At 54.4% G+C, this 19,874-nt stretch overlaps 1 protein-coding gene across 2 annotated transcripts; it reads right to left on the bottom strand.

Annotated features, from left to right (window-relative positions):
* Positions 1-8,225: 8,225 nt before the first annotated feature.
* SCNN1G (sodium channel epithelial 1 subunit gamma) lies at positions 8,226-19,740 on the bottom strand. Of its 2 annotated transcripts, none has more exons than XM_062614715.1 (13): positions 19,589-19,740; positions 19,135-19,456; positions 18,066-18,360; positions 17,467-17,660; positions 16,496-16,599; positions 15,898-16,061; positions 12,985-13,083; positions 11,684-11,801; positions 11,214-11,292; positions 11,078-11,135; positions 10,672-10,733; positions 10,398-10,473; positions 8,226-9,988 (listed from the first exon to the last, which is right to left on the bottom strand). In XM_062614715.1, exons 1-13 carry the CDS (start codon positions 19,617-19,619, stop codon positions 9,599-9,601), a joined length of 1,992 nt encoding a protein of 663 aa, XP_062470699.1. In that variant the 5' UTR covers positions 19,620-19,740; the 3' UTR covers positions 8,226-9,598. The 2 variants fall into 2 exon arrangements, with proteins under 2 accessions (XP_062470699.1, XP_062470700.1); XM_062614716.1 differs by having other exon boundaries at positions 17,467-17,594.
* Between the last annotated feature and the right edge of the window lie 134 nt (positions 19,741-19,874).

The raw sequence follows: 19,874 nt of genomic DNA, 5'->3' as shown, positions 1-19,874 counted from the left end.
GCCCCATCCCTGGCAGTGTTCAAGGGCAGGTTGGACACAGGGGCTTGGAGCAAGCTGCTCTGGTGGAAGGGGTCCCTGCCCGTGGCAGGGGTTGGAGCTGGAGGAGCTTTAAGGGCCCTTCCAACCCAGACCAGTCTGGGAGATCTCATACAAGAGCACAGCCATGTAAAGTGAGCTTCTTGCCCTGGTTTGAGATGCCACGGGAGTCAGGACATCCCCTCGTGGCTTTTGCTTTCCTCGCTCCAACCATGCCCACAACCAGCCTTTGGCCCAGGCCAAGGCACTGCGGGTGAGCTGCACAAGTGTCTTTAAAGAGGTTTAGAAGCCTTTTTAAGAAGATCTTAGAATCCATTTTTAAAAGACCTCCTTTCCCTCCACTGGGGCCAGCTCTGTGCGTGTGCAGGAACCCTGAGCCCAGCAGTGCTCTACAGCCACAGCCTAGAGGTAAAGAGCATCTTGAGTGACTGTGGGAGATGTTAACTCCTCACAACAGAGCAGTAAATGGGTCTGACCCTCCTGGGCACCATAAATCACCGCAGAGTAGCACAGCATTGTGAGAGGTCACGATTGCCTCTCATTAAGAAATGTCCTCGCAGGTTCTCGTTCAATCAGGACTGGGTCAGACTTTCCCAAACGTCCCCTGGTGCCGTTGATTGGGAACAAAAGGGATTTTTGTTGTTAAACCTCCTGCCACTCTGCCAGGACTGGAATCTGGGATTGTGTTCAAGCGGCGCTTGCAGGTGGAGCTAGAACAAACAGGTTGGATGGCGAGTACCAGGACTCACCCGGTTCCCAACCCCTGTCCTGTCAAAATAATCACCCTCCATCGCTGCTTCTTTCCCCAGAGAACAATGTCTGCCACCAGCACTGAAAAATAGAGCTGAAAATAGAGCAGGCTGCGTTTGTTTGCGGTGTGAAACATCAGCTGTGAAGCCAAATGACCTTGAGTCGGGCTCGGCTCTGTGTTGTCTCCCTTGCCTCATGAGAAAGTTTATTTCATAAGCAAAACCCTCCTGCTAAAAATACAGCTGAACAACCCGGGGGGAAGCTCTCCTGCCGCCCAGGCATTGTGCTGCAGCCGGGCTGTTGGGCGCCGCTGCCAGCAGCCAAATACAGCTGAGATCCTATGAATGGCACCACCGGGCTGACCCGTGGTGTTCCCAAAACAGCGGCTGGTCCTGCATGGCTCTGCTGAAAGGGAAATGCTTTACTGGTGGCCAGAGCGGGTACAGGCAGCCTGAAAAGGTTTCTGGGATGGTTTTTAGACCTGTACATAAAGATGAAGAGGTTCTTGTGCCAGAGCCCAGGGCAGAGATCCAGAGACAGCTCTGTAGGGAGGAAATCACCCCAAAATCACAGTTCAGGTCACTGGAAAACCCCTTTGACTCATTCGTATGTGGCTCTGTGTGAATCTGCATTGCTCGTGGGTGAATGATGCCCTTTGGTGGTGCGGGAGGTGAGGGGTCACCCTTCGGTGCTCAGGGATTTGGGAAGCCTCTTTGGGCTCCAGAAACAGGAGCGGTGCCCATGGCTCTGTGCCTGGTGTTCCCTACCTGTGCCCCGCGCGTCCCCTCTCCCAGCCTGGGCAGCCATGACGGGCACGATGGCACTGCCCATGCACCCGCTCACGGCACCGACGTGCAGCAGGAGCTGCCAGACCTTACGTGCTCGGAATGAGTCACGGCTGCAGCCGCTTCCCGTCGGACGGCGCCGGGGGTGCGGGCAGCGCTCCTGCCAACCGGCACCGGGAGGAGGGCGCCCGTCCCATGGGCACTGCTTGTCCCGCGGCCATCGCTCGCCCTGCGCTGGTGGGGCCGTGTCTGTCCCCATGGGCATCGCGCACCCCATGCTGGCGCTCTGCTTGGTGCTCTCCCCTGGCAGCGGGGAGGCTGCTCCTGCCGCAGGAAGCCGGGCATCACCCCTTCCCTTGCAGGGTGCAGACAGGCTCCTTCAGCACTTTAATTGCCCGGTTTATTGGGTGCGCTTTCAGAAACATGCTGTCCCTAAACAAAATAGAGTAATTTAGTTGTGACCAGTAAAATCACAGTCGAACGATAGCGAGCATCTCACCAGCCAACCTGCTCTGGTAACCGCTGCATATAAAACCTTTTTAAGTGACCTCTGTTTGCGTTACAAAGATCAGGCAGTAAAACCAAGGCTGGTTTTGTTTTACAAGCAGCAGCAGAGGGAAGCGGCCCCCCCGGCCGGCTCTGGCACTGCATAGTCCATGGCTTTGGAGTGAGGGGCTTGGTGGGTGTCTGGGCTCATGGTGCTGCGTGCAGATACCACCTCTGTGAGCTGCTGGCTCCAGAATGGGAAGGATGGGGTAAACCCCAGCTTGGGGACAGTCCCACAGTGCTCTCAGCCTGAGCACTAATGACCCTGGTGACTGAACCCGAACTCATCCCACTGGGCTGTGCTCCTCTCAGGGGGAGAAACCAGGAGGATGCTCTTGGCATGGGGCTGTGATTTGTCACAGATGGGGTTTCCCCAGACCCACTCCCTCACTAATTGATGTGACAGGGAATCAGCTGCACTCCTTTGCCTTTTCTGATGTAGAAGTTTATGGGAAAAAAGAGCCTCCGGCCATGACTGCAACGTCCAAAGATGTGGTGAAAGATGGGCTCTGGCCCCGGGATGCTCCGGCACAGGCCGGGGAGCGCCAGCGCGGCGCCAGCCCAGACGGAGCATCATAAAGATCCCCGCGGGCCGGGGCTTTATGGCCCTCCCCCATGTTCTGGGGGAAATGTGAAATATTTTGTGCCCGGTGAGTTTTTATAAGAAGGCCAGGAGCGGGGATGATTGCCCCGTGTGATCAGCCAGGGGAACAGCTTGTCCCTTCCCGGACTCGTTATGTAAACTTGGGTGAGAAGGTCTTAAAACACGAGCGGGGAAGGTTCTGAGCGAGACGCGTTGTGAAAACACTGTGATTCACTGCGGGTCCGGCCAGCACCTGCCTCCAGCCACCCTGTGCGCGATCGCGCCTCCACCGGGGCCGCGGCGCTCTTTAAACCCATGTGGATGGGTTTGATGAAAGCAGGCGTTTGTCCATCTCTAGAACCAGATTTGGACAAAGTGCATGAGTGGAAGGAGGCCGCAGGGATCCCGTCTCAGCGCGCGGTGGAGCTGGGCTGGCTCTCAGGTGGGCAGGAGGTGCCAGGCTGGCGGTGGCACCGCTTGGCCCGGCAGAGGCTTCTCTGGTGAAGGTCCTCCTGCGCCTCGTGTCCTGCCGCTGCCAAGCAGGCAGGGCAGCGGGCACGGGCCTGGGCAGCGCAGGGCGCACTGAGCAGGGCTGGGGATGCAGCTCCCACCCAGCTCCTTCTGGAAGGGAAACTGAGGCAGGAGCCTGAGACTGGGGCAGACGAGGCGGTGCGGGAGCGCGACAGCCAAGTGCTGAAGCACGGGGATGACGCCAGGAAGGACCCAGTGCCAGAGCATGCTGCCTGCAGCCCCGAGGCCGGGTGTTTCCCTGCTTGTACCTCGGGCTGTGTTGCAACCAGGCCTGGACCTGCCGGGTCAGTGCCCGGAGCCTGCGGCTGCTCCCGCCTGGGCCCAAGGGACGAGCCCCGGTGCGGTGTGTCCTGCCGGCGCAGGAACCCGCCGTGCGGCGTTCCCACCCGTGCCGTGCTGCAGGGACAGAGCCCCTGCCTGCAGCCGCTGCCACCCGGCTCCCGGGGCTGCGGTGTCCTCAGCACCCGCTGCTCCGGAGGCGGGTGAACGGGATGCGGGAGAAGAGCCTTGGCTTTGGGATGGAAGGGGACAGATGGAGGAGATGTCATCAACCCCCCCAAGGGAAACGGTGCCCCAGCGCAGGGAAAAGCTGCTCTGAGCCTGTGGTTGTGCAACCGTGCCGCTGGCTCAGGAGCACGGAGCGCGCTGGGCGTGCGGTGCTGACGGGGCACAGCAGCACCCGTTTGGGAGCGCCCAGGGGCCGGTGCCCGGTGACTGAGCACAGCCCGGGGTGTGTGGGGCTGGCTCGGTGGGTTCAGGCTGTCACCCATCGTTCACCCACCGGCGCTGCGCTCGCAGCGTGGGGCACTGAGCCACCGGCTCCGTGGGGCACAGGAGGTGCTGTGAGCAGGGTTATCCCCGTGCTGGTGGAGGTGTGAGGAGTCGGTGGTGACTGCACCTCCCGGTCCGTCCTGTTTGCAGGGAGATGCTGGCGCTGGGATTAGTGCCGGGGCCGTGTCACAGCATGTCACTGCGGGTGCTGCAATCCTGGGTTAACCTTTGACTCAGCTTGTCTGAAACCTGCAGCACTGCCAGGGCCCGGCCTGTGCTCGGGATGCTCCTGGAAGGAGCCTCCGCATCCCCATGGGATGGTGGGGGTGGCTGAGACCTGGTACCCGTGGTGGGGAATTCTGGCAGTGTTCAAGGCCAGGTTGGACACAAGGGCTTGGAGCAAGCTGCTCCAGTGGAAGGGGTCCCTGCCCGTGGCTGGGGTTGGAGCTGGAGGAGATTTAAGATCCATTCCAACCCAAGCCAGGCTGGGATTCTGTGGATTGCCCCAGGGCAATTGAGTGATGGTGCTCACCAATGTGGGACCAAAGGAGCAGGAGCTGCCACAGCCCTGGGAGCCCCTTGCTGGGTGCCTGGAGGAGACACTTCCCAGTGCCGATGGTCATGGAGCTGGGTCACCTGCCCAGAGGTGAGGGTGAAATGGAAGCACCCTCAATGTCCGGCCTCCCAGAGCTGCATCTGACTGCAGGGCTCAGGTGGGGGCTCAGAGCCTGAATGGGTTTTCCATAGGCATGTGCTGGAGATGACGTTCCCCAGCCCCGCCCCATTTACATTAATGAGGCATTTAGCTCCCAAACCTGTTTGTGGACCACTGGATGTCTCCAGTGTGGAAGGGGGCCCAGGCAGCCCTTAACCCCCTCGATGCTGCCCAGGTGGGAGCAGCTTTGGGCAGCTTTAAGCAGCCATCTCCTTGCTCCGAGGGGCTGCAGTCACCATCCAGGCTGACATCCCGGGGCTGTGGCAATGATGGGGCTGGGGACAGCGGTGCCTTGGATGACTGGGATCGGGATGGGGCCAGGCTGTGTCTCAGATGCATTTTCCAAGGAATCTGTGGCTTACTGTTCATTGTGGCACTCAGGGCAGGTTGGCTGGGAGGTTGGATGCTCCCTTTCTTCTCTGGGTTTCCAGGTGTAACTCAGCCTGACCGGGAAACCTCCCATCCTTCCCACATTTATCTCTCCTGTTTTGAGTCACTTCCATGTGGCTGCTCCTGCAGAGTCAGGGGAAAGTCTTGTTTTCCACCAGGAGAAGCCTTTGCCCAGCAGTTTTGGCCCTCGAAAACACTGGAGCAGCAAGCCCTGCTGCTGGAGGTGGTGCTGCCTCTGCCTCTGCTCCTCTCACTGTGCAGGTGTTGGTGCAGTGCAGCTGGGAGCACTGGGGTTGCTGCTGGATCTGTGTGCTTCCACCACAGCTCGGACAAACCAAGCTCCAAGCTCCTCGGGGCAGGATGAGCCCCTGCAGCCTTTGAGTGCTCTGGGGTAGGTCAGGACAGTAACTGCAGAAATAGGCACCCACAAAGCAAAGGCCCGAGCTCTCTGGGTTCGGGTTGGGTCAGAAGGGTTGCTTTGAGGATGGATCTGGTGCGTGCCCCTGAACGCTGTCACAGGGCAGCTGTGCATTAGCTGAGAGGAAGCAGGTCCTGGCTCCGGCCAGCAGGCTCTGTGACGCCGTGCACGGAGGTGTCTGTGCCAGCAGGACCCGGCAGGCTCCGGGCCCTTTCACACCCATTTCTGTCTGGGCATCCCCCAGTGGATTCCTGCAAAGCTTCCTCCTCATCATCCCCTTCCCCAGCAGCTCCTCCATCACCTGCAACCTCCTGCTGCGGCTGGGAGCTGCAGAAGAGCACAGGTACAGGCGCAGGGGCAGGCACAGGCATAGGTACATGCACAGGCACAGGCACAGGCAGCCTTTCCCTGTGAGTCACCAGCTCCTGGTGCTGCAGGGTTGTTCCAACACCTCTCCCTGGGGTGTCCTTCACCCGGTGCCTGCGATGCTGCCTCTGCCTTTGCAGCGTGTTCAGGTACCGCATGAAGCCAAAGCCTGGGGCTGTGGGGCTGGGGCCATCGTCACCCCCACTGGGACCCTTGAGCTCCCTGGGCTCCCACCAGTGCCCTGGAATGCTGTCCCATGGGAAGAGCTTCCCACCCCACCCCAGCAGCAGCGGTGGAAGGGACATCACCTCCAGAAGCTTTACAGCCTCTTGTTCCCATAAAGCCCAAGCTGGTTTACTCAAACGCTTTCAGCCTATGATGTTCAGCGTGTGTCAGAGCTGATCCTCGCACCGTCCCGGGCAGTGCTCCGTGTTTAAGATGACTCAGCAGCCCAGTGGAGCTCAGTCTGAAATTTGGGATGAAGTAATCCCTTTCTGGAGCTGCTCCGCGGCTTCCTGCTTCCCAGGGATCATTCATCCGAGGAGCAAAGGTGCTGCGTGCCCTGAGCAGCAAATGCACCTCCAGAAAACCTGGGCTTTTCCGAAGAGCTTAAAGTGAGTGTTTGTGCCAAAAGGTGCCGGGACACATCCTGTGTTATCCACCAGCGAGGCCTCACAGGCACGCTGCGGGGAGCATGACGCTGCAGCAGCCTTGCTCCCAGTCACATGGACTCAGTCATTGGGTACAAGGTTTGACCAATCCATGCTGCAGGACTGGCACCACTCAGTTTATTTTTAAGGCCTTAGTTTTGCTCTGGGAAGCCTTTGGCACAGGGTCCCCAGAGAAGCTGTGGCTGCCCCATCCCTGGCAGTGTTCAAGGCCAGGTTGGACACAGGGGCTTGGAGCAAGCTGCTCTAGAGGAAGGTGTCCCTGCCCGTGGCAGAGGCTGGAACTGGATGAGCCTTAAGGTCCCTTCCAACCCAACCCAGTCTGGGATCCTGTGGTTCTAAGCCTTTCTAGAAGGACCACATCACTGCAAGGCTTCACCTTCTCAGGTACCCCAGAGAAAGCACTGGGAGCCAGCCTGCAGTGCCTGCAGGCACAGCCCCAGGCTGCGATGCGGTCGGAAGCACGAGGGACAAGAGGCCGTGTCCCCTCAGCCCATTCTGAGCTGTGCTGCAGGGCCCGGTGCAGTGATGCTCCAGCAGCAGCTGCAGGAGGTTCCCATGATTAGCACCTACTGATATAACCCAGCCCTTGGTGCTGGGGGGATGTTGGGAGGGAATGGAGTCACTCGAGCTGCTGGAGAGGAAGAGGAGCCTCTGTGAGAGGAGATAGTGCTGGGGAAGGAGCCATGCTGTGCAGTGCCAGCAGTGAGCAGAGCTCCTGCAGCCTCTCTTGGTACTGCCTGCGGTGTGTGAAGCGAACAGAGCTGGTGCTGCACACACAGGTACAGGTGAGGACTGGACCTGTGCTATGTGAACAGAGCTGGTGCTGCACACACAGGTACAGGTGAGGACTGGACCTGTGCTACGTGAACAGAGCTGGTGCTGCACACACAGGTACAGGTGAGGACTGGACCTGTGCTATGGTGTCACTGCAGTGTTTTGCTTTGCTTTTTCTTAGGGAGGTTTTCCCCCTCTCGGTGTCCTTAGAGGCTGTGCTTTGTAGAACTGGAGTCAAAGCTGGCCCCAGCAGCCCCTGGGAGCTGGTCCTTACCCAGGTGTGGCTGAGTCAAAGCAGCTCCTATAGAAAGATGCAACAAAGTGGTAAGGAAGGCACTGTAAGGTGTTACGTAGCTCTGAAGGTTGCTGTTATTTCCATCACTGCTGTAGCCAGGATGGCTCACGCTGGTTATGTGAAGGTGTGCATGTGTTTGCACAGGCTCTTCAGTCTTCTTCTAGGTCTGTTCTGCCATTCTTGCAAGTGGGGCAAGCCTGGTGTAATGGGGGTGGTTGATGTTTGACGTTGCACTAGAGGTGATGAGATGAGCAGGGTTTACTCCAAACACCTCACCTTCCTGCACTAGAGAAGGGGCTCTGGGGCAGAGCAAACATGCTTCTCTCTTCTCCTGAGGTCTCCAAAGGACCATCTGGAGAAGACCTGTCTGGGGACAGTGGTTTTGGTCACCTTGGTGGTGAATGCTGTGTTCCAAAAGGCATTTTCATTGTGCTCCTGAGCCAGGTGGAGCAATGTGCTGCAGCACAGCCCCACCTCTGCAGACAGGCCTGGGGACCTGGCCAGGCTGCTCAGGGCAAGTCCTGCATCTCCTGGCTGTCTGTGGATAAACTTGTCTATTGCTGACTTTAAAACACCAACAAAACAGCAAAGCAATTATTCAAAAATATATCTTTATTTTTTTTTACTTTATCAGCTATTTAAATAACTCAGTTAAAATATCTTTTATTGCACATCAAAGAACCTTTCTGGATTCTATATAAGCTTATACAGAGAGAGCAAAAGAGGCTTTCTTACACTCACACACGCACACACGCGCTCTGAATCATTCTTGCTCTACAAACCCCGAAGCAGCCAACCCAGTGTAGGCTATGCTCATCCTCAACACCTATAGTGTGCTCTAGACAGCTAAGAATTGGCTATGGCAGGAAGGAGCTGGGTGCAGGACTGGCAGCAAGTAGAAGGGTGCTGTGGCTGTGTACCCCGGGGGTCTCCCCACAGCCATGTGGGTGCAGGCAGTGGGCTCTGGAAGTGGCCTGGCTCAGTGCACAGGAGGCAGAGTGTGGGTGTTGATGCAGCACTGTGGAGTGGAGCAGGTGTAGGCCAGTGGACGATGTACCATGGGCAGATGGATCCTTCAGCCTCCTCCTGCTGTGCGTGGAGCCCAGGGCAGCTCTGGGGCGCTGAAGTGGGTGTCAGTCCTGGGGTGTTTGTGCTGGGGCTCAGGAGGAAGAGCAGCAGCTCCTTTTGAGCCTGCTGGGAAATCACGTGTGGCTGAGGCTGCCCAACAAGCTCCTTTGAGACTGTAATGGCAGCTTGGGTGATGTGGAACCAAACAGGGTATGCAGTTTGTTGCTGTGATCCAAATTAGATTTCATGCTCTTTCAGAGCATTCTTTTGGGCTGACTTAGGTTCTCCTGCTCAAGCTGTGTAATGACTTGCTCTACAAGGACATCTATGGCTTTCTTACCTTTTCATCTCGGAATAAATTGCTCCTCAGGCCACCTCATCAAAATTCAACTTGAGAGCTTTCCTTTTATCCTTTTTGTGCTCTTACCAAACAGTCATGCCCCTTCCTGCAAATGTCATGCTGCATTCCTGAAAGCCCTGGGCTTTTCCCACAAGTCAAGCAACACAGCAGAGAGCAATTAGTGTTAATACTCAATATGGCACCAGCCTTCTGCTGTGGAGCTATTCCTGCCCATACAAGGGGGTGTGTTCAGTTGGTTGCTAATGATAATAATGCCTCTGTCTGGCAAGACATCCCAGCTCAGTGCCACATCCTGCTCCAGCCATCTCTTGCAATGATTAACTTGAGAACTGATGTTGAAGTTCCTAATGTCCCCGAGCCCTTGGCTTTTGTGTCTGAGCTTTGCTCAGAGAAGCTTTGACTGCAAGTTCAATCCCTGAATAAGGGTCTGACCCGAAAGGCCTTCAGTGCTCATTTGGGTATGTGCTTTTTGCCCCTGGACACATGGGTCCAGCACCCACCTCTTCTTCTGGCACCTGGGTGGGTGGGTAAATAAGGGTCAGTGCTGGCCAAGCTCTAGTGTGTCGGGCAGCTGCTCCGTGAAGGCAGTCTCTAGCCGCAAAGTGCTGTAGTTGGGGGGGGGAGTCCTGGGCAGGGGGCTCTCCGGGGGCAGCGGCAGGCGCAGGGCGGTGTTGAAGGTGGGCAGGTCCTCATCGATGCAGACGGGGTTGTCGTGGCCCTGCCTCTCCAGGTCTCCGGCCTGCGGGGGCTTCCCCGGCCGCTCCCGTTGCCGGTTGTTCCACCACTTCTTTGCCTTTTGCCACTGGCGCCGCATCACGATGGAAAGCGAATCGATGAAGAAGACCTCGATGATCTCAATGACACACACGACCGAGCAGCTCATCCAAAGGCCCAGCTGGCCTCCGAAGTTGGAAAGAAGAATGACGAGCTGGAAGAGGAGAGCACAAGGTTATGGGTTCCTGTGGGTGCCAGGTCCACGTTCATGGCACTGTTATGGTGTGTGGTGAGTCTGTGCTGAGCTGGGGCACCCGGAGCTTGCTGAGCACTGCTGAACTGGAGAGCCCTTCCTCTGCTGCCTGGTTATCCTCTCCCGCTCTGCTCTGGCAGGAGCTCAGTGCTACACGTACCATGGGCAGCCCACCCCAGTGCAGGGCTTGGGACTGGTCAGTTGGAAAAACAGCCCCATATAAAAGAGCTGTGAAGGGCAGGACCTGGCACATCATCCAGGCAGTTTCCTGTCCCTGCAGGATGGGACAACTCCCCTGGCCAAATGAAAGCTTCCAGCCTGCCTGAGGGAGGAAGAGCCACATCTCCCTGTGGGTGAGTAGGGAACTCACTGTGTTAGCAGGATTCTCCGAAATGAATCTCTCATTCAGGTCTTTGTAAAACACCATGAGGTTCGCGAGGTCTGTCCTGAGAGAAGCAAAAGGCAGGTTGAGGGTTTAGTAAAACAATAACATGAAACATACTGAAAAACTATGCAAATAACCAGTTGGACCAGTAGGGCTGGGCCGCTCTAAGGGAGCTTTTTTCCCAATTGCCATCATTAGGGCTGCTGAGATTGTATCTGAGCTTGAGGTGCAAGCTAGAAACACATACAGAGAAACCTACTTGTTCAGCTTCTTGTTGATTTTTTGCCCTTTGTCCCAAGAGAGAACTCGAAGCATCCAGTCCTGGGAAAAAGACAGAAAAAACTGTTATAGGTGTGTGTGCTTGTGTAGAAACCCCCTGGTAAGGAAGCTCAGGCTCAGCACCTCCACGGACCAGTGTGGGTGCCAGGACTGAATGTGCGCCATGGGTCCCTGAGGGGATCTCCCTACCCACAAGCCAAACCTCGGTTTAATGGTGAACCCCTGGAGGGAAGCCCTGACCTGGACACTATAGACTGAGCCTCTGGGAGGAGCACCACTGAAGGGCTAATGAACACCCCAGGGGCCCCCAGCTTCCGCTGAAGCTCTGCGTTTGTAAAAGCCTTGCTGTGCCACGTGCTGTCACCACACTGTGATTAGGAACTCACCTCTGACACGGTGGATGGCCACTGGGCGATGCTGGTGGTAAGCGCCCACTCCTTGAAGCTGGGGAGAGATGCAGGCTGTCAGCTGGGGGCTCAGCTCTCGCCAGGCATTTTAGCCCTGGTCATGGGCAGGACTTACCTGCAGGCATCTTTGCAGATTTGCTGGCAGCCCAGTTGCTCCTTCACGAACTTCTCGTGCAGCTTGTAGTAGCAGTACACTGCAAGAAGGGAGCAGGACATGCGGATGAGAAGCCAGAAAGAAAAGCTACCTGTGCTGGAGTGGAGCTTCTGGGGTGGAGGTGTCCTTTGTGGCCATCACCTCTGTGGTGAGAATAAAAAGATTTACCCTGTAAATATTGCAAAATACCCTGAGAAGTAGTTGTCACTTGCTACAGGCATGAACAATCGCCTCACCAGGTCAAGTGTGGTGTACACAAATGACAAGCAATTAGGACAACTGTCAGGAACAAGTCAATCTAAACAAGAGCACCAGTCTCAGGCTCTGGTACAGGGTCTGAAGTGGGCTGAGGCGGTGCTGGGTGCAGGCAGGGCTGGGCTGTGGTGTTATGGCTGGCAGCTGAGGCACGTGTGGTGTGTTTGAATACTTACTCCAGTTGGGGTTCTTCTTGTAGTTGCAGTACTCTGCCCCAGCGGGTAAGGGCTGAGCGTACTGGGCACAGCCGCATGAGTCCACCATCGCCTTCTGAAAGCAGGAGTGCAGGCAAATCTGGTGGAGATAAACCAAGGGCTCCTGTGCCTCTGCAGTGCCAAGGCCCAGGCTGTGTCCACCTAAAACCATCTGCTGTTTATGCCAGTAGTGTTAAAGTGGGAGCCCCACTTCCCTGGGCCTTAAGGCTCTGTTGCTAGCGAATACAAATACAGGCAGAAAGTGCTGTGGAGGGTGTAGGCTCTAGTGCAAGAAATGAGTATGGCTCCTCTCTGAGGGGGGCTCTGAGAGTGCCCCCACTTGCCCTACAGCCATCAAGAGCTTCAGCTGGTGCAGTTGCTCTTTGCACAGCCAAGGAAGTTTTTTGTCTGCTGTGGCATGTGGTCCATGAATCAACAACTAGGTGTGGGAAGTGACTCACTGGTGAAAACGCTCACAGCTTTGACCAAATTGTGCTGGTGCCTATTTAGAGACCTGGAGTTTTAAGGATTATTGGGCAGCAGTCAGTGTCTTGAGCTAAAACTCTTAACGGGTTGGAACAAGCAGGAACTGAGCTTGTCTTTTTGAAATCCCAGTCAAGCCTTTTGGTCCCAGTCCCAGCTCTCCTGAGCACTGAGTTTCAGTGAAGTACTGTTATTAAAACTTGAGATAATGTCTGTGATGCTAACTGGCAATACATCACAGCAGCTTTCAGGTATAATACCCCATAAACCAAAACCCATTCTAGGCACAGGCTTTGCAGCAGGCAGCAGCTGATATAATTACAATTCTTCAAGTGGAGAGTGCTACAACAACTGACACCCTCCAGGAGGACCCAATTACAGAAACCATGCAAAATTAGTGGAAACTTACTCTGCAAACAAACATCCTGCTATCTGGATACTGATTAGATGGTATCTGTTACTCTTGAGAGTCCTAAAGGTCACAATTTCTGGCTTCAAGGGTTACTAAGCTGCAACATTTACTTGGCCAATATTTTCCAGTCTCACATTGCTTGAAAATTGCCTAATGAGCTCATGTTCTTTCTTTATCTAGCAGGGTGCCTAAGGGAACTTCAAACATCAACCACTTAGGAATAAAACTTGGATTCTAAAAAGTGCTGTGGTATTTTACATCAGTGGTTAAGGGCAGTGACCCCACGCCTGCACTGCTCACAATGTCAGATCCTGAACTCCAGAATATCAGAAAGCTTTTTATGAAGGTAGTTTTCAAGCAATTGACAAAACAAATGCAACAGATGTACCTGGAGTGAGTAGCTCTTGTTGTAGAGGTTTTCTACTGGAATATCAGCCCCAGTCTCCGTGCAGTCACTGTAGGGTTTGCTCAGCTTCCGAGACCGAGTCTGAGAACCAGGAAAGAACAACCCTTGGTTATGGAGTTCAGCGAAACCACAGGATTTAGTGGCTGTTCATCACAATTCTGAAACCAAGTGATGGGGCAGGTCTGAGCAGCACCTTTAGCTTTTGCCATCTCAAATGATTTGTCAGTCACTTGTCAGAATACGGGGCTGTTTTGCTTGTAATTCCCATTTCCCAAAACACAGTTCTGGCTGAGTTATCTGCTGCCTTCACTGAAAACCTCTGCAGGAATGCTGAGGTGCCATAATCACAGCAGCGAGGCTCTTTCAAAGCAGAGTTATTCATATGTATGTTTTCTGTCATTGCTAAGTCCTAGAGGCATAGTTTATCCTGATGTGTTTGTGTTTTGAGGGAAGGGGGCTGTTGGTTGGGTTTTGTTTTCTTTCCTTTGAAACCCACCTTCCCAGGCTGCTGTTGCCCTGGCTGCTCCTGTTCCATGGCTAAAAGAGCACTTTAGGCTCTGTGAGTGCTCAACAGCACCTCTCCAAAACGTCTCTAAATCAAATGTTTGCATCACCTTCAGGACTTTTTCCAGGTACTGCTTTGACCCTTCCTCTCTGATAAATGCCAACACCTTTTCCTGTTCTGCAATCTCTGCCCAGACAGAGAGCTCTGAAATGCCAAGTGCCTGCGAGGTCTGATGAAACCAGGCTGGGAGCCCTCAAATTCACAAGAGCTGATTTAGGCTGCACCAATGCTTCCTGCAGCCTGCCTCACCTCGGCTTGGAACCCTTCTTATCTTCCTGCGGTAATTATTCACTTCATAACAAAGAAAGTGGCCTGAAACCACGAGAAATGACACCCATTTAAGGATCCATTCACCTATCTTTCCCTATAGAGTTTAAAATTAGGGGCTGAACCTAAAAAGGATCAGTTCAGTAGGAACCTGAGAAAAGCCTGCTTACCTTCAGGCACTGACTATGCATCTGCAGGTTACTGAGGTCAAACCTGATGGCTAATTACCACTTCTGTCTGCAGCTCTAAAGGAGCTGACATGCATGGTACAAGTCAGATCCTTCAGAAAGGTGCTCAAATCTCTTTGGAGTGGACACAGAAGCATGTGGTTTCAGTATTAGGGATGGATTACTTCTGAAAACTGAATGAAACCAGCTTTTAATATGCTTTTAACTTCCACAGACAACCTAGTGCCAGCAACCTGCCTCAGCATCTTCCACCAGATGATAGATCCTTTGTATAGAACTTCTCTATTGTAGCTTGTACTCCTATAAGAGCTTACTTATTCATTCAGTTACTGAAATAATTTCCAAACTAAATATTTAACTAAAGTACCGAAACTCCTACCAAGCAATGCCTTGTTTGCATTCCAGACATCTTTTTTGGAGGAGGTGGGGGGGGAGTAAGTCCCAGTACACAGCAGAAATACAGGAGCGATAACCTGGACACTGACATTTGCATTTGGGAAACATGGATTGCCATGTTCAAGCCTATAGTGAGCAGCGCTCTGTGTGGTACTTTGCTGTGTCCTCCTTTGTGTACCCAGAATGTGGGTACAAGGACTGGTCCAGCACCTTAGTGGGGCAGCCCTGTCCTGACAATCATGACTCCCTCTTGGATGGCTCTGGAGTAATCACAGCTATTTGTTTTGAGTCCAGAAGCTGTGCCCAGCTTCTCTCCTGGCTGTTATGTTAGGATGCAATTGCATCACTTCCTCATGCCAAATCTTTTAAACACAGCCACTGAGATACGTTCAGTTTTGGTTTTTATTCTATATGCAACAGTCCAAATGTACCATGCCAGGAAAATGTTGCATTAAATATTGAGGCTCTGCCTGCAGTGACCGTCTCCTGTACGGTGTAAGAGCGACAAAGGAAACAGTCTTGTGAGACTGCCTCCTTTACACCATCCTGGCTCCAATACCTCCTAGTCACTTTATTTCCCAGGTAGCATTTATCCCGCTGGTCAGACCAAGGGATTGCAGCCCGGTTTTCCAGACAGCTGGAAGATAGTGAACTATTTGCAAACTTAAAAACCATCAGCCCTGTTCTCAATGTCTTTTCTTATGCAGGGACCAGCCCGGACAGATAAGGGCTGACTGATGGACCAGACCCACCATCAGGGAAGAGAAGGCAGAACTAAACTGCTCACTTAACGGCCATCCAGATGAAAGGGGAAGGTCAGGCTGGCCAGATGGCTCTGCTTTCACTTCTCTGCCATGGAAAGCAGCCCCTCGGGTCAAATGCCCTGTCTGCACTACACTAATAGGGGAAATTTGGAGCTGCAGCTCCCCCTGCCCTCACTGGAATGCTTCACTAAGCTGGCAAAGGCAGAGTCACTGCCAACGAGTCACTTTTACAGCTGGGATAGCAAGAAGCCCACAGAATAGCTACAGGGGGTGTACTGCAGACCTGACCCTAAGGCAGGTTCCCCACAGCTCCAACTCTTTCCCTTCCTCCCCAGAGCCTGCGTGGGATGGGAACTCGGCTGCTGACTGCCAAAGCACAACGAGGCACTTAACACGTTTCTGTGGTTGTGGATTTTGCTGCGAAAACAAAACAAAAAAATCCCCTGGAAAGGCAAGGGGTAGAAGAGGAGGAGAACAAACAAAATCCCCGTGGCTGGTTGGCTTAGAGAGACCTGATTCTCCAACAGTCTCTATGCAAAGGGAAAACTTTGTTCTGAAAAGTGCTATCACAGGATTTTCCTCGGGGCACTTCAGCTGCTCAAGTGTGAGGTGTCAGAGCCTTCCAGCTGCTGGCCATGTTCAAACATCAATTGATTCATATTTACACCTGTCTGAAGGCAAAGGGGTAAAAGGACATGGGACTGCTGTCACTCACAAAGTGCATCCCGATGGAGGTGGCCGCTGCGGTCTCAATTTCTGTGCCGATGTCTTCAATGAAGGGATATTCATTCTGGTCATGGACGATGATCTTGGCTCCTGTGGATGTCACCAGGAAGGGGTTGTAGTCTGCTTCATCTATATACAGAACAACCTGCAGTCCTGAAGAACAGAGGCAAGGCAGGAGCAGAGTTACACCAGAAGCCAGAGCCGCTTTTCTGAGCAGGGAGAGCTGCCTTAAATAGAACTGTAACAGCCAAGCAGAGCTTTTACAATGCTAGACTGAGACCCCTGCAGCAAGCACCGTCCCTCTGTGGCCCCAAGGCCAGTGAACAAGCTGTGTCTCCGTAGAAGGTGGCTGAAACTTACTTTAAAAAGTTATATAACCGGGAAGCTGTAATTCCCAATGGAAAACATTAGTGATGCAATGATATTATCTTTGTATTCTCTGGCAATGGTTTGCACTAGTTCAAACAAGCATTTCCCCAATCTGCTTGCACATCTAGAGCCAACACATCAATCACTCTCCAGTGGGATCCAGTTCACTGAACCACTGTTATCTAACAGCAGCTCTCAGCCTCTGGTCGGTCTCTTACCGTACTCGCTGCCGCCCGTGGAGGTGCTCAGCACCGTCCCGTTTTCTCCGCTGTTGAAGGTGTAGCAATTCCCATGCAGGGGGTGATGGAAGCGAGTGAAGTGCCTGCAAGAAATCAAGTGTTGTCACATTGCCCTCGGCAGTTTTCACTGTCTGTGGGAGCAAGTCAGCAGATCTGGGCTCTGCTTTGGCAGAGATGTGGCAGGACAGGATGTTTCCCTTTTTTTGTTGGTGGTGATTTATTTTGCTGAAAAGTGTGGGTCCTTTTCCCAGTACCTTGGAACTACATGGAAATATGATCTGGTTTAATAGCACCAGGAACTGAAACGTTCAGGAGGTTGCTGTGTGGGAGTAGGGGCTGAGAGGGTGGGGAAGTGGATTTACAGCACTAGGAAGAAGGTGGTGGTGGAAGGGACACAGTCCTCTGTCATTCAGCAGCCAAGGGTCTAAAGGATCTTGGCTTTCAGAAGAGCTGCTGCACAGGGGAGCTGATTCAAACACATTCATGTCTGTCCTCTGAGCATCCCCTCCCACTCAAGCAAACGTCTTCATTCCAAGAAAAGACCTTTTGCCTTTGTGCAATTACAGACATACAGAATGCCCTCAGTAGTGAGTGGTACAGGGCAGCTTGCTCCTGGCAGTGGGAAAACCACGAAGCCAGGTACAAGTGTAGTCTGAGCCCCATAACTGTACAGGGAAACTGCTCCCGCCGGCACACACAACTGCACTGCCACCAACATAAACAGGGAGATTTGATTCTGCCAAACCCCACAGGTTTATATGAAATGTGGACAGCAGAACACGAGGGTAAATGGAATTAAAGAGCATAATTAAAGCTGATGAAGACATGAATGCTGGCTTTCATTTGGAAATGGCTCCTGCTGGGATTCAACGAACACCAAATATTCAATTCCTACATACTATGTACTTGGAAATAAGCTGTTAAGCTGGAGGGATGTTCTGTGCACTGACCTTTTGTCACAAGATAGGCCATCAAAGAAACATGTCAGTAGAAGGTCATCAGCAGAATAACTCAATTTTTCTTTAGTCTCCAGGGGAATTTGTGCCATGATGTTCATGTAATGCAGCTTGTACCATTCCTGGATGGCATTAACACCAGAACTGAATGTATACAGTGCACACTCACTGCTGTTGTTTGCATCGCACTGATAATTACAAAGGGGAAAAAGTGTTTCAGGTGAAATGAAATCAAGTGTTCCACAAAGTACGGGTGACCCCCAGCAATGCACACACAGAGTCAGAGTGGCACCAAGGGGCCAAAGGGGCAGCAAAGACCTTTCATTCAGGGCTAAATGATAGGATCAAATGTTTCAGGCCCAAAGGAAAGGTCACAGGAAGCACTAAGTCTATTTGGGCAGACTTCAGGAAGGTTCTCTTCCAGGGAGCTGAATCTGCAGGCAGCCACGGAGGCCTGGGCAGAAGAGCAGCTGGAGGGTTACTCACTATAAAGCCACCTAAGGAGGCAATAAAACTGGCCGAGGGACACCAACCCAAAACACCCCTTTGCTGCCCCACAGGGAACTGGCTGGCCAAGGAAGAGTGACACTCACCAGCTGAAAGCCGATGATATCATTTGAATCCCCGGAGTTCACGATGGATGAATCCTTGTGAAAGACACTGCCCTCTATTTTCCTCTTCTGGCCACTGTGAAAGTCAGTCGCCGTCTTAGAGAAGTCCTCAAACTTCAGCAGAGGGATCTGCTGGAAGAAGTCGCTCCCTGAGCTGTTCCACTCATCCACCGACCGGCGCACCTTGGATTTGCCCTCCGAAAATCCGTAGAAAGTCTCCAAAGCCTTTTTTGTCTCTTTGTCCAGCTCAGATAAATAGTCTTTCATGGCACTGTACCTGCATTGGAGACAACACGGTAAGAAGTGACATCCCATCTCACCTCACCCACTGCACTACGCATCCTATCACTTGGGACAAGACTGTGCCACAGACTCACACTGATCTCTCACCACCCCATCGATCCACATCAAAGCAGGCACAGCTCTGAGAAAGACCACAAAAACCAAAGCAGAGACTAAGCTACAGTGAGAGCGCTCACAGACTCCCAAGCTCCCTGGAGGTTGTGTCAGCAAGCCTGAGGAGGCAAAGCATGTGGGAACAAGGCTTCTGCCTTTGTGCCAAGAGGCACTGGGGGCTGGGCCACCCACAGGGCCAGGCAGGGCAGCTGGGAGCAGAAAAGAATTGATGTAAAGTGTAATATGGCAGAAGAAAAAGTATTGCTGATGGATAATGTCAAAGCATCCTATGGGGTAAGGAAGAGGCAACGTAAGAGTGACAGACATTCCTTTTCCATTATTCAGGAGATGCCGTTGTTTGTAATCCTGAAACTTGGGTCCTGGAAAGATGGGTATTTGAAGAGAACCACGGAGCCGAGCAGAAACTGCCTGGAGCTGAGACTAAATCGACTGAGTCCACTTGAGCAGTCAGGGTGTGAGTGTAACCCACACGCGCGGGAAGAGCATCGGCACAGAGGTGGATGTGGTACTCAAAAGTGCCACAGAGGGGAACCCGGGCAGGCACGACTGCGGAGCGCAGCCCAGAGGAGGTTTGGCCATGGGCTGAGAGGATGCCCAGCGGCGGGGCTCACCCTCCCCGGGACCCCGAGCTTACTTGTAGGGGTTGATGTTGCAGATGGTGACGGCGGGGAAGGGCAGCTTCTGGAACTGGACGGTGACGGACACCGAGGCGCTGTAGTAGTTCATGAGGAGCTCCGCGCATTGCCAGAGGATGAGCCCCACGGCGCTGAGGGTGAGCAGGATCCAGAGGAAGCGGCGCAGGCGGCCGCGGGACACCACGATGCGGCGGCAGCCGTGCGTGTTGGTGTTGAGGCAGTACCACCGCATCAGCTCGCTCAGCGTCGGCGCCTGCGGGCCCCGCACCGGCAGCGTCCGCTTGATCCGTGCCGTGATCTTCTTCCCGGGGGCCATGGCAGCTGCGGGACACGGACCGGGCCGCTGAGCGCGCGGGGGCAACGGGACTCCCGCCGCGCCAGCACCGACCCCGCGCTGACAGCGCCCCGCCCCGCTGCGAGCCCCCGAGGCAGCCCCCGCCCGCCGCGCCTCACCTCGGCCGCCCTCGGGGCCCGGTGGGGCCATGCTGCGCTCCCGGCCCCGGCGCCACTGCCGATGGGACGGCGGCCGCCCGCCGCGGCACCTACCCCGCGCGGCCCCGCCCCGCCGCGGCCCGGCCCTCCCCGCCACAGCCACCGCCGCCCCGCTCCGCGGCCGCGCAGCGCCGCCACACGGCGGGGGCCGGGGGCGCGGCGGGGCCGGGCGGGCAGCGCCGGGCAGGGCCCTGCAGCGAGCGGCAGCGGCCGACGGGACCCCGCGGGGAGGGGCAGTGCCGGGGGA

Source organism: Pezoporus occidentalis, unplaced genomic scaffold, assembly GCF_034315485.1.
Source record: "Pezoporus occidentalis ecotype Australia unplaced genomic scaffold, CSIRO_AGI_Poc_V1 ctg178, whole genome shotgun sequence".
NCBI classification, from domain to species: Eukaryota; Metazoa; Chordata; class Aves; order Psittaciformes; family Psittacidae; genus Pezoporus; species Pezoporus occidentalis.
The sequence above is the reverse complement of the archived record's forward strand: the minus strand, read 5'-3'. Positions and strand labels throughout refer to the sequence as shown.

Coding starts and splice junctions, on each gene's coding strand:
- SCNN1G (XM_062614715.1), bottom strand. CDS start 19,619: ATGGCCCCACCGGGCCCCGAGGGCGGCCGAG. Junction 10,734..11,077: donor GGCCATCCACCGTGTCAGAG/GTGAGTTCCTAA, acceptor TCTTTTTCCCAG/GACTGGATGCTTCGAGTTCT. Junction 10,474..10,671: donor ATCAACAAGAAGCTGAACAA/GTAGGTTTCTCT, acceptor TGCTTCTCTCAG/GACAGACCTCGCGAACCTCA.